Raw genomic sequence first — 12,021 nt, 5'->3', positions numbered from 1 at the left:
TACCATTGAATGTGAGCAGGTTTTAGTCTTTTTTTTTCTTTTTTTTGTCAAGTATGTTTCAAGGGTTTCATGATGAAGAACATGAAAACACAGCACATGAAGAGGAAAAATGAAATGCATATGTACTCTTAACACAAGTACCTTCCGTCCTTTATGCTCAGTACGTAGTATATGACAATAAAAGTTGCGATGGAAAAATAATAAAAAAAACAAAAGATGAAAAGTAATAACGGACAGCCGACCACACGAGGACTGTCCACTATGGATTGTTTCTTAGGTAACAGACCAGATGCATCCAGATCTTATTGAGCTGTGACTCAATTCTTCAGAGAAAACTTGTGCAGTCATTTTAAAGAAAATATTATCTTCCTCAAAGAGTTGAATGTGTATTTATTAAGCTTTTAGGGATTCACCAGCAATTATTGATCTGTACATGGCTGGAAAAACAATTTTAGGAATTGCTTGAAATTTGTTTCCCTAATTGGAGTAATATGATGCATGTAAACAGACCTATAACAAGATTTTCCAAAAGTTAGTAACAGGTTAAATTTTGTCTTTCATGCCTCACAGTAATAACTGAATAAAAGTCTCATTATTAGCCCACCATTGTGAATGGGATTAATCTCTCCATAGTCATCTTTCATCTGTTATTTGAGGGCTTTTCTCATTTTCCTTAATCTGACACATACTCTTAAAAGGCTGTTAAAATGAAGTGCATAAAAAGTTTGGGTGATAGACTAATCCATAGTCTCATAATATAACATATGAAATATTAATGAACTCATTTTGTAAGAGTTAGAGGTTATTCCCTGGTGGTGTAAAATCATCTCACCTACCAGTCATCGGTTCAGTGGTAATTTGAGGTTTAGTTTGTGGGTTCAAATGTATTATTATCATCTAAAAGTGTCACCACTTCTTCTCTCTTTATCACCATGGAGCTTGTTTAATATATAGGCTGCACATTTATTTTGACGATTTTTTTTTTGAATTGGATATGTTATTAATACAGTACAGTTTAATTTGTGTGGAAAGATCTGAGAAAGCTTTTAAAGAAATCAGATTAGAATAATTTTCCTGCATATTTTTGCATTTCTTTAAATATTTATATCATGCATTTTTCTTGGGCATACTACTCCTTACCCATCATCCACACTGTGACTTTTTGAAGTGACTTTCCTCTGATGTTATATTGATGCCATGTACCGCTGTTTCTCTGGTTTTGCTGCATGTGTGGGCGTTGCAGCAGGTACTTGGGGTTAAATAGTTCTGAGTGTTTGTTTGTGTTTTCTGTGTTTTCTGTTGTGACTATATATATATATGCTTGTCTTTTGTTTGTCATTTCTGTTATTTCTCTTTTTTTGCCTGTTTGTGTTTGTGGATGAGTGCGTGTGTGTCACGTTCAGTGTTTGCATTTCGCGTAGTGTTGAGTGTTTGTAGGGACTGCTTGGTCTACTTTTTTTGTGTATCTGTTCAGTGTGCTTGTGATTCAGTCTATATTTGAGTGTAAAACTTCTACGTGTGTGTTTGCGTGTGTGTGTGTGTGCAGGGGCAGTTTCACAGGTTTTGGACAGTCTAGAGGAGATTCATGCATTGACGGACTGCAGTGAGAAGGACATGGACTTTCTCCACAGTGTCTTCCAGGATCAGCACCTCCACACCCTGTTAGATGTGAGTAAACCACAACATTAGGACCTCTTCCTCTGTCATACCAAAAGCGCCCAGTAGGCGTCACTACAAGTCAAATAGCTACAGACAGTATTTGTCCAACATGTACCTTCTACTTACTATCATAGGAGCTTGGTATTGCTTGTGTTTTCATCTTTTATGAGGGCAAACTGTTCTTACGTGTTACTTATTGTCTTTTCAGCTTTATGACAAAATCAACACGAGGTCGTCCCCTCAGATCAGAAACCCTCCCAGTGATGGAGTGCAGAGAGCCAAAGAGGTGAGGAACTCGCTGCTCTGTTCTCTAAATAAAGGGGATTTTTTTAAAGGGCCAGTGTGCAGCATTTTGGGGGATGGAATACAGCTTTTTTCTAGTATTGAACAATTAAATCTTGATGAAAAGAAATTGTGAGCACTCTTAATAATCAGAGCTCTTTCTCCTTGTCTTTATTTTCTTCACCAGGTACTGGAAACCCTCTCCTGTTACCCAGAGAACATGGAGGCCAAGGAGCTCAGGAGGATCCTCACACAGCCACACTTCATGGTGGGATATTACAGAAGCACACACACAGCAACCTACACATTGTCATTGCTTTAACAGTTTCAGATTGTTTTGGGGCCTGTGCACGTAGCGAATGCCTATTGGTGAGTGAGATTATACCCTGCTGTGTCAGAATTAGGGTTCTTTTGACAATCCACATAACTCCCTCGGTCACAAAGCTGCTTAACACCTGAGCTTGGCGAGGGATAGACACATGGAAGGGGAAAAAAGAACACAGACGGAAGCATTAAAGTGGCGGGGAGAACTGAAGAGCTTCAGCGTGGATCTATACTCACTCCTGCACTGCACCGTTTTTTGTCAGATAAGTCTTGTGGCTGAAACAGACCTGGAAGAAGAGGGATTTGTGAGGATTGTATTGTTTGTAATTGGATAGTGAAAACTGAGGCGGAAGAAATCGATGTAAAGGTACAACTTTAATGGTGTCTGTCATTGCCATACCAGAAGGAGTGTAGCTTGTTTTGTGGGCACAGTTTTCATCTCATTTAAGTGTTATTACAACAGTATATGATTAATAATTGGTGGTGGATGACTAGACTTTTACTGTATGTAAGTTGTATTGTAGCATTCTTTAGATTTGTTGTCCCTACACAGCAGCTAAATGTAGCATGGTCGTGCCGTTTATTTAGTCCAGTTAGAAGCAGAGGTGTTTCCCTCTGCTGATTCAATCTGGGACACTTACTGGAGCTGTCACAGTCACGCCTTAGGTTTGGTTCAATCCAATTAGTCCGTCTTGCTCTCTGGCCTGACCGGCTGGGTTGTTGGTGCTGCCACAGACATTTAACAGTGCTGATGGCTGAATGGATATGGAAGGGCTTCGGCATGGCAGCACATGGGAAGAGCAGACGCATTCTTTCCCTTTAAACTTCTCCCTGTTTATGACCATCATCTATGAGGCAGTGATCCAAGGACATACTTTCTTCCTGTTAATTAACAACTTAGTATGCAGTCATTTATTTTGTATTCACTGTCAAACACTTTTTTTTTTTTTTTTTTTTTTTTTTTTTTTTTTTTCAACGATTGTTCTTTTCAGCCACGCTAATGTTCACCATAAGTCAAAAGCCTTAAGTGGCAGCTGTTTCATCTCTCCATGTCTGTCATGCGTCATCAGAGAACACTCTGATGAGCAGATGTGATCATTTGGCAACGCAGCAAGTAGATGTGTTTGTAAAAACACACTGTGTGTCAGTAACATGATTAGTGGCCAAAGAGGATTAGTGTAAGCAACACTCTTTCCAGTGCTATCCACTCATATCCACATAATGATACTGTGTGTTAAACCACATTTATCTTCCTCTTCCTCTTCCTCTTGGTTTCTTCTCACGTTTTTCCAGACAAGTCTTTCCCCAAAAATACTGCTACCAACGGCAATTCTGTACATAGACTGTGGCTGCCAAACACTGTCCTGCGTGTGCAGCATGGCACCTGGCTTCATCTGTAGGAAACACAGGGATACTGTTCAGTCGTGTCTTAACATCCATGACTCTCTGTGTTCAATCCAGGCTCTGCTGCAGACCCACGATGTGGTGGCCCATGAGGTCTACAGCGACGATGCGCTGAGGGTGACCCCCCCGCCCACTTCCCCTTACCTGAACGGAGACTCCCCAGACAGCACCAACGGAGACATGGACCTGGAGAACGTCACCAGGGTTCGCCTGGTCCAGTTTCAGAAGAACACTGATGAGCCCATGGTGGGTAGACGGATACAAAAGAGACACGCATATTGCACATTGCACTACATTTCACATATGGACAAATCATAGCTGTTTGTCGGCAACCTTGGTGACTAAATGAACACTGTAAAAGTATCTAGTCATTGGAAGCAGTAGAAAGCTTTTCTTTTGCATTGATGTAAGATGAAAGTAACAGAAATGCACCTATGAAACCACAAACCTCAGTGACTCTTTTATTGCACAGGATCTAAATAAATACACGAGGTGAGAATAACTAGCTGGTTAATCATAACAACACATCTTGAGTAATTGCGTTAACATAATAATCTGCATGTTAAAATGTGCTGTACTGGGACTTTACTGTAGATAAACTGTGTGTAGCAGAAGGTATTGTATCTCTCTGCTGTTGTGATCTGTTATCAGTTATGCCTCTGACCCTCTGTCTGTATCTTCTAGGGCATTACTCTGAAAATGAACGAACTGAACCACTGTATTGTGGCCCGAATCATGCACGGTGGAATGATTCATCGACAAGGTATGCATCCATACATTAAAAATACTACGTTTAACCTGACACCACTCATGCATATTTAAAAGGCACATTCAGCCAATCTGATGATTTTCTCTCAAGATGGTATTCCTCACAGAGATTATGAAGTAGATGGAGATAACAGTAATTCTTATTGGACTAACTTGTAACTTGGTAATTGAAATACAAACCAAACATAACTCTTCCTCATGTAAGTTGGTCTCCCCTGGAGCCATCTCAATAACCCCTTGTGTTTTTCTCTGACTTCTGCTTTGTGAAGCGCTGGTGTTTCAACACCCCAGGAGCCTCATTTGTTGCCTTTTTATTAATTCCTTATTTCGCCGCTTCAGGGACTCTGCATGTAGGAGATGAGATCCGGGAGATTAATGGCATCAGCGTTGCCAATCAGACGGTAGAACAGCTCCAAAAGATGCTGGTGAGTCACACAGATCAGATTTCTTCCTCCTCGCTTTTTCCACATTTGGATTTTGCAGACAGCTTTTATCCAAACAGTATCGGACCAATCTAGTAACCGTGTTTGTCCCCTTGTCCACACAGAGGGAGATGAGGGGTAGCATCACCTTCAAGATTGTGCCCAGTTACCGGTCCCAGTCCATGTCTTGCGAGGTGGGGAATCCAAAATGCACACTCTTGCATACATTTTTGCATATTCTTTAGGGGTTCAAATTATTCATTTAGCCTTTTCTGCTGCAGAAGGAGTCACCCGATGTGTCCCGACAGTCGCCTGCAAACGGTCATGCTAGTGTCACCAGCTCCATCCTGGTATGTTTCTGCTTCTCCTTTTCACGCACGCACGCACGCACGCACGCACGCACGCACGCACGCACGCACACACACACACACACACACACACACACACACACACACACACACACACAAATAGCACCAGTGCTAGTAAAAAGAAAAAAGAAAAGAGCCAGACCATCAAAGCACTGCGTCTTGGATTTAAATCTAGACCAGGATCAGTGTTGCATGTTGTTTCCTGCTAACTGGTATCTAGCATCACAAAAGCTAAACAATGTCAACACAATAGCATCTTCAGGTGATTTTGTGTTTTCAGTTTTCTTTAGTGTAAAATCAAATTGAATACTTACATACAAACTTCTGTCTACCCAACTAGGACCTGCCAGCAACAATCCAGCCCAAAGGCCGTCAGGTGAGATTTCCTAATCCTTTACATCACAACTGCACTCCTTTTTAATTCAGTTTTGTGCTCCTCCCTTCGCATTACATCCGCTGCTGGTATGACAAACTAACACTTATCCCAACAAGTCCAAATCTGCATGTCTGCACTTAAAAGCACTCATTCAATCTACCATTCCCATCACCTCTAAATTTAAAGTTATTATTTAGTTTTTCTCTCCGATGTCGGGCCTTTCCACCTCCCTTAAACATTGGAAATGCTTCCTACACAGTTGAGCAGATGATTGATAAAAAAAAAAAAAAAAAAGAAAGTTGATTGATGGGTTGGTCATTTCCTCTCAAATGCATTTCTCATTTGATTCCCATTTTTGTCTGTTTCATGATTTTTTACTATACTCTGAGATCACACACACACAACATTTTTATATAAAAGATGCAGCATCCAGTTGTGGGTCTCGCATCACACCTCCTTTTTGTTTTTGCCCCGACAACATTTTCTACTGCATGATATATGTGTGTAAGTGTGTGTGTGATGCTCTCAACCCCTTAGATCTCCAGACCTGCCATCAAGGACAAATTGTCCATCAAGGTAAGACGTCTCTTAGTGGACCCTTCGTAGAAGTAGATCCCAGCTCCTGCCACCCCCATCGCAAAGCTCGGTCCCTCATCATAGTGGTGTCTAGATCCCATGCAAGCTATCAAGGCTCAGTCTTCATATCTTGTTCGTGAGTGGACATAGAGGGCAACAAAAAATGTGGTTGTATGTGCTAAGCCGTCAATTTAAAAAAATAAAATGTGTACGCAGTTGGATCATTTTCGTCTTGCTTTTCATTGATCTAAATGTTTGTGCCTTTTTTTGCTTCTGCTGAAACGCTCTTGATTTTTTTCCTCTTACTGTCTTTTTATCTTTTAATGACGAGCGTCAGCGCAGCATTTCCAACTAGACAATTTCGCAGCCAGTCTCCGTTTGTATGGGCAGCTTGGCTAATCATATTCTTTCCCACATATTCTCCTGTGATCTCAACGTCATTCTTTGCCACTTTGTGTCAACAACTGACACATTTAGTTTTGTCCCTCTGTCCCGCCCTTACAGATTTACGTTCGCGCTCAGTTCGAGTATGACCCGGCGAAAGACGACCTCATCCCATGTAAGGAGGCAGGCATCCGCTTCCGGGTGGGTGACATCATTCAGATCATCTCCAAGGACGACCACAACTGGTGGCAGGGAAAGTTGGAGAACACCAAGAACGGCACAGCAGGCCTCATCCCCTCACCTGAACTACAGGAGTGGTGAGCAGAACTCCTGCAGCTGTCTGTACATGAATACCCTTCCTTTAGCTGCTATAATAATGTAAAGTCAGGCCCATGCCATTTAACAGTCCAAGTGTTCTTTTCAGGCGCGTGGCGTGCATAGCGATGGAGAAGACCAAACAGGAGCAGCAGGCCAGTTGTACCTGGTTTGGCAAGAAGAAGAAACAGTACAAAGACAAGTACCTGGCCAAGCACAATGCAGGTAAGCCAACAAACATCGTAGCATGCTAATAGTGCAACAGAGCTAAGCTAACCCACGACAGGCATTTCATTTGAGAGCTGAGACACTCCAAAGCCAAGAAGAAGATGTACACTTGAGAGTTGCACTACTACTGAAGGTAGCGCTTTTGATCATAGTGGGGTAAATAATCACAGAGTTGTTCAGTATGTGTAACTACTGCACGTCTGTAGCGTTTCCCCTCTGACTGACCTCTCCTACTGCTGTCTCGGTTGTACCAAATTTTTCAGTAACTAACAGCGTTGCAATTAACAGCTTTTGATGTTTAAAAGTTTTGTTATGGTGTTTTCTTTTTTTTTTTGTCTTCTTTTATGGTGTCTTTTTATTAACCCTTCCGCTCCAACCCTTTGTCCATATTTCATGCTGTCTCTTACCCAATGACTTGGCTGCATGTAAGTAACTCCAGACAGCTGGTTTCCAGCTTCTGTGTTTTTCTTCCTCCTCTTTCTGCTTTTTATACCTCTTCTTCCTCCAAAAGTCTCCTTGACCTTTGAATGACAGCTGCTTTGTTTTGGGTTGTTATTAGTGAAGATGATGCAATGCCAGACAGCTTAGAATTGCTTGGCTTGGTTACTTTTTTTTTCTTAATTTATTAGAAATAATCAAGTTTTAAAGCTTGGGTCTGTTTAATGCACATTATGGCATACTTTAAATAACTCAACACTCAAATATAAAAAAACAAACATCTTGTTCCACAATTGATTAAAGTCACAGGGCCAAAATATTAGAATTAATGTTAATCTTATTAGCATTGCTTGTGTCCCCTTTGGTTCACCATTAGATTTTCTTTTATTTTTATAGATGTTTGTATTCACACTATTGTTGAGTATTTAGAGTGTCCAGTTTATGAGGTACATCCAGTTAATAGTATTCTGTTAAACGGAGAGGTGTTTCTAATATTTTGTCCACCTTATTTATAGCAATAAATGGAAAAAACACCTCCAAAAAAACAAACAAGTTTAATCAACACTATAAATTTAATGAAGTAGGAATCTATTGCAGGGCTGTTATATTAGACTGGTTTACCTAGATGTTCCTGATAAACTGGTGTCTGACTGTTTATTAGCCACTGGCTGCTCGTTTCACCTAAAGAGTCAGAGATGATTTTTTTTATGTAACACGATTCACCATGTTAGCCCCTTTACAGCTGATGCTGAGCTAAACTAATGTTTCTTCTCTGTTCTGCAGTGTTCGACCAACTAGATCTGGTGACGTATGAGGAGGTGGTCAGAGTGCCATCATTCAAGAGGAAAACACTGGTCTTGCTTGGTAAGTTCACGATTGTATTTGTGTAGGGCAGAGAGGGTCACTTAATTATAGCTAGAGTTTGTCTTCATAATATAGCATGCGATTTAATAAAAGTCAAAATTAGAAAATGTTATTAAAAGTCGTAGTATAGCATGCCATAAAAATGTCTTCACATAAAAAAAAAAAATCCATAAAAAAAGTCATGGGTGCCATAAAAAGGTGCTAAAATTGTCATCATTTAATAACGTCAAAAAGTAAAGTCATAGAAAAGTATGCAATAAAATAAGTCATAAAAAGCCATAGTATAGCATGCAATACAAATGCCATAAAATAGGTCATTAAAAAAAACATTGTAGAGCATCTAATAAAAAATGGCATTTCAGTTACGTAAGTGCCACAAAAAAAGTAATAGTATAGTATGTCATACAATTTTAAAAAATGCCATAACAAGTCATAGTGTTGTACGCCATATAAATCATTAGCATGTCATAAATGATGTCACAAAAAGTCATAGTATGGCATTCTGTAAAAAGGTTCCTGAAAGAAATAGTCATAAAATCCCATCTCATAGTCATATTTCAGAATTGTCTTTTACTGGATTGACCAGCCTGTTGTTGAATTCAGTTGTCTCTGCTGTTTCCTTTCATCCAGGTGCACATGGAGTCGGTCGGAGGCACATCAAGAACACACTTATCACCAAACATCCCGACCGCTTCGCCTACCCCATCCCTCGTAAGGACAGACACACACTTACACAACAACCACACAAGTTAACAAAACAGCGGGAAATGAAAAGCACCATTCTCTGCCAAGGTTTTTTCTATAACACTACATGAGAAAGAGACATAAACAAAGGCAGAAACCCAGTGACTTTCTTTTAGCTCTCTTTTATGTACTATGTTGTTGTTGTTTTTTTTATCTATATCCTTCCTCCATCCGTCTCTCTGCTCAGACACGACTCGGCCTCCGAAGAAGGACGAGGAGAACGGAAAGAACTACTACTTTGTGTCTCACGACCAGATGATGCAGGACATCAGCAACAACGACTACCTGGAGTACGGCAGCCACGAGGACGCCATGTATGGAACCAGGCTGGAGACCATCAGGCAGATCCACGCGCAGGGCATGGTCTCCATCCTGGATGTGGAACCACAGGTAACAAAGGACCTTATCCCGTGTCTGCACCACCAAACAACCGATGAATGCCATCACATCATAAAAAAACCTAAAGTACATAGGGCAGCTTTGTTGGAAGGACTTCAAACTACAAAATAAAATGTCTCTCTTCTCTCTCTCATCAGGCACTAAAGATCCTCAGGACAGCGGATTTTGCTCCCTTTGTTGTCTTCATCGCAGCTCCCACTGTCACCCCAGGCATGACTGAGGTACGTCACAAATACTCTGCCTTCCTCTCCCACTCACGCTAGTTGTTGACTTTACTTGCACATACATCTCTAACTCTCATTCAATCCATTTGATTTCGTGGCATTTCACATAAACACTTGATAAGAACCAACTTTCCAATCTTGCACTGTGTGTAAACGGCCTTATCTTCCGTTTCCTGTCATCCCTTTTTGCTTTGCCCGGTGTTTTCTTACACTGCACGTGCCCTGTATGCTTTAAGTATGTTTGTATTTTTCTTTGGCATGCCTATTTTCATTTGCACTCAAGATTCCAAAGTGGTGCAAGAAACTGCCTGTGAGTACTGGTTCAGTGGTGTGATTTCAGCTTGTTTGGAAGTCGTAGAAAGGCATGTCTGGCCTCTGTGTTTGTAGTAGTTGTCTGTCTGTGTCAACTTGAATTTCCTCTTGATTTCCTCTAAATCCTCTAATCCCTCTAATAATCCTCTTAATGTGTGTTTTCTCAGTGCTTTATCTCCTTTTTTGCTCCAACATAATGCACCATTGTATCCTCCGGACCTACCCTACCTCTCCATTTCATTTTTCCTCTCCTCACTGTATCATGAACGATTTTTTGGGGGGATGTTTGTTTGAAATTATAAATTGTTCTCTGTTAAAAGTTAACACGTTATTTTCCATAAACTTCAGGCGTGCATTAGTGATCTACGTAGTATTAAAGGAGAAAGTTTCATCCAAGCAACAAATTTGACTCCTTAACTACTTTTCTATGATCATTTTGATAACATTTTGATTTCATATATGTGTTTTTTTATTATTTTACATGGCATACTATGACTATTATGATGGCATACTATCCTATTAATTTTTTACGACATGATATATTGTAAACATTTGGATGGCACACGGTGTGACACTTTTTAAAATATTCATGGCATACTAGGACTGTTTATGACTAATTTATTGCATACTGTAAGATTTTTATGACTTACCACTCTGTTGGTCATATATTTTTTTTCATATACAGAGTGGTGCTTTTTTAAAGGGTCTTGAGCTGAGCCTTAATATATTCGGAGCCTTCGCTGACCTTACAACGGACAAGAGTGCCGTTTTGTGTTTTGTCCATCTTATGAAATGAATTAAAATTAGCAGGAGCTGACTAAATTGATATAAAATTTCGACATTAACATCTTCAAGTGCAAGACTTTGCAAATAACATAAATTCGTAATTTATAAAACATGGCCTTTGCCGTTCCAACATTACACTACAAATGCGACTGTGATGTAAAAACACTCCTCATTCTAATTATGCGTGAATGAATGTTTGAAGAAATGGAATATAGACCACAAAAAGAGCCTTGAAGCACATCACACGCAACAAACCCACAGCGAAGGCCGTCATTAACCCCCCTTCCTCTTTGTCACATCACACCCTCAGGATGACTCTCTTCAGCGGCTCCAAAAGGAATCGGAGATGCTGCAGGAGACCTACGCCCACTACTTTGACCAGACCATCATCAACAACGAGATTGACGACACCATCCGGCTGCTGGAGGAGGCCGTAGACCTGGTGTCCACCACTACTCAGTGGGTCCCCGTCTCCTGGGTCTACTGACACACACTCAACGGCATTTAGCTCATCGCTCTGAACGATCCATCTCTGATCCCACACGGATGCTAAACGTGGGTCCAATCCCCCTCAAAATCACGTCTCTCTCATCAGAATCACACATCTCTGTAGATAAACTGTTGTTGAAAAAGAGGGAAATGAAGACACTAATGACTCACGACAGAGACTTCATCCTGCCCCCGCCCCCTTTTTCTCAACAGCCTCAAAGGCATATTGTTGTGTACATATATACATATATATATAAATGCTAAAAAACTAAGTGAATACGGTTCTGTCCTAGTTGAAGGGTGGGGAGTGGAGGGGCAGTGTGGTAGATATTTTGTACTTTTTCTTTTTGTAATCGATGGATGGGTGGTAACATTGGAAAGGCAATAGCGAGCATGACCATAAAGCAGTCTTCTGTGGGTGCCTGTGTGTGTGTTGACCCTTTTTGATGCACTCCTTGTGGTACTCTCGTGTCCTCCTCTCCAACACCCCCTAGTCTCCTCGGCCCCTGTGACAAACAAGCCGAACTTTAAAGCACATTAGAAGCTGCTGTAGTGGCGACAAGTAACTCCCTCAGCTCCGAATGCAAGTGTGAGCGAAGCAGAAAGCACAGGAAACTTGGCAGTTTCTTTCTCCCCCCCCCCCACCCGCTGCCCTTTTA

General features: G+C 40.8%; 1 protein-coding gene across 2 annotated transcripts in view; it reads left to right on the top strand.

Moving 5' to 3' along the window:
* LOC129111904 (peripheral plasma membrane protein CASK-like) overlaps window positions 1–12,021 on the top strand; it is a 35,339-nt gene that overhangs the window by 22,226 nt on the left and 1,092 nt on the right. Inside the window, exons 12-28 of one of the 2 annotated variants that reach the window (XM_054624059.1) lie at window positions 1,547–1,668; window positions 1,868–1,945; window positions 2,129–2,209; window positions 3,727–3,915; window positions 4,354–4,432; window positions 4,777–4,862; window positions 4,985–5,053; window positions 5,141–5,209; window positions 5,568–5,603; window positions 6,141–6,179; window positions 6,684–6,880; window positions 6,988–7,103; window positions 8,328–8,408; window positions 9,039–9,119; window positions 9,340–9,542; window positions 9,689–9,772; window positions 11,184–12,021. The exon at window positions 11,184–12,021 is cut by the window's right edge and continues 1,092 nt beyond it. In XM_054624059.1, the coding sequence (XP_054480034.1) occupies window positions 1,547–1,668; window positions 1,868–1,945; window positions 2,129–2,209; window positions 3,727–3,915; window positions 4,354–4,432; window positions 4,777–4,862; window positions 4,985–5,053; window positions 5,141–5,209; window positions 5,568–5,603; window positions 6,141–6,179; window positions 6,684–6,880; window positions 6,988–7,103; window positions 8,328–8,408; window positions 9,039–9,119; window positions 9,340–9,542; window positions 9,689–9,772; window positions 11,184–11,360 (1,787 nt within the window). In that variant the 3' untranslated portion in view covers window positions 11,361–12,021. The remainder of the gene's footprint in view (window positions 1–1,546; window positions 1,669–1,867; window positions 1,946–2,128; window positions 2,210–3,726; window positions 3,916–4,353; window positions 4,433–4,776; window positions 4,863–4,984; window positions 5,054–5,140; window positions 5,210–5,567; window positions 5,604–6,140; window positions 6,180–6,683; window positions 6,881–6,987; window positions 7,104–8,327; window positions 8,409–9,038; window positions 9,120–9,339; window positions 9,543–9,688; window positions 9,773–11,183) is intronic. The other variant, XM_054624060.1, reaches the window with a different exon arrangement.

The sequence above is a fragment of the Anoplopoma fimbria genome, chromosome 22, assembly GCF_027596085.1.
Source record: "Anoplopoma fimbria isolate UVic2021 breed Golden Eagle Sablefish chromosome 22, Afim_UVic_2022, whole genome shotgun sequence".
Lineage (NCBI taxonomy): Eukaryota > Metazoa > Chordata > Actinopteri > Perciformes > Anoplopomatidae > Anoplopoma > Anoplopoma fimbria.
Note: the sequence above shows the minus strand (reverse complement) of the source record. Positions and strands in the feature narration are given on the sequence as shown.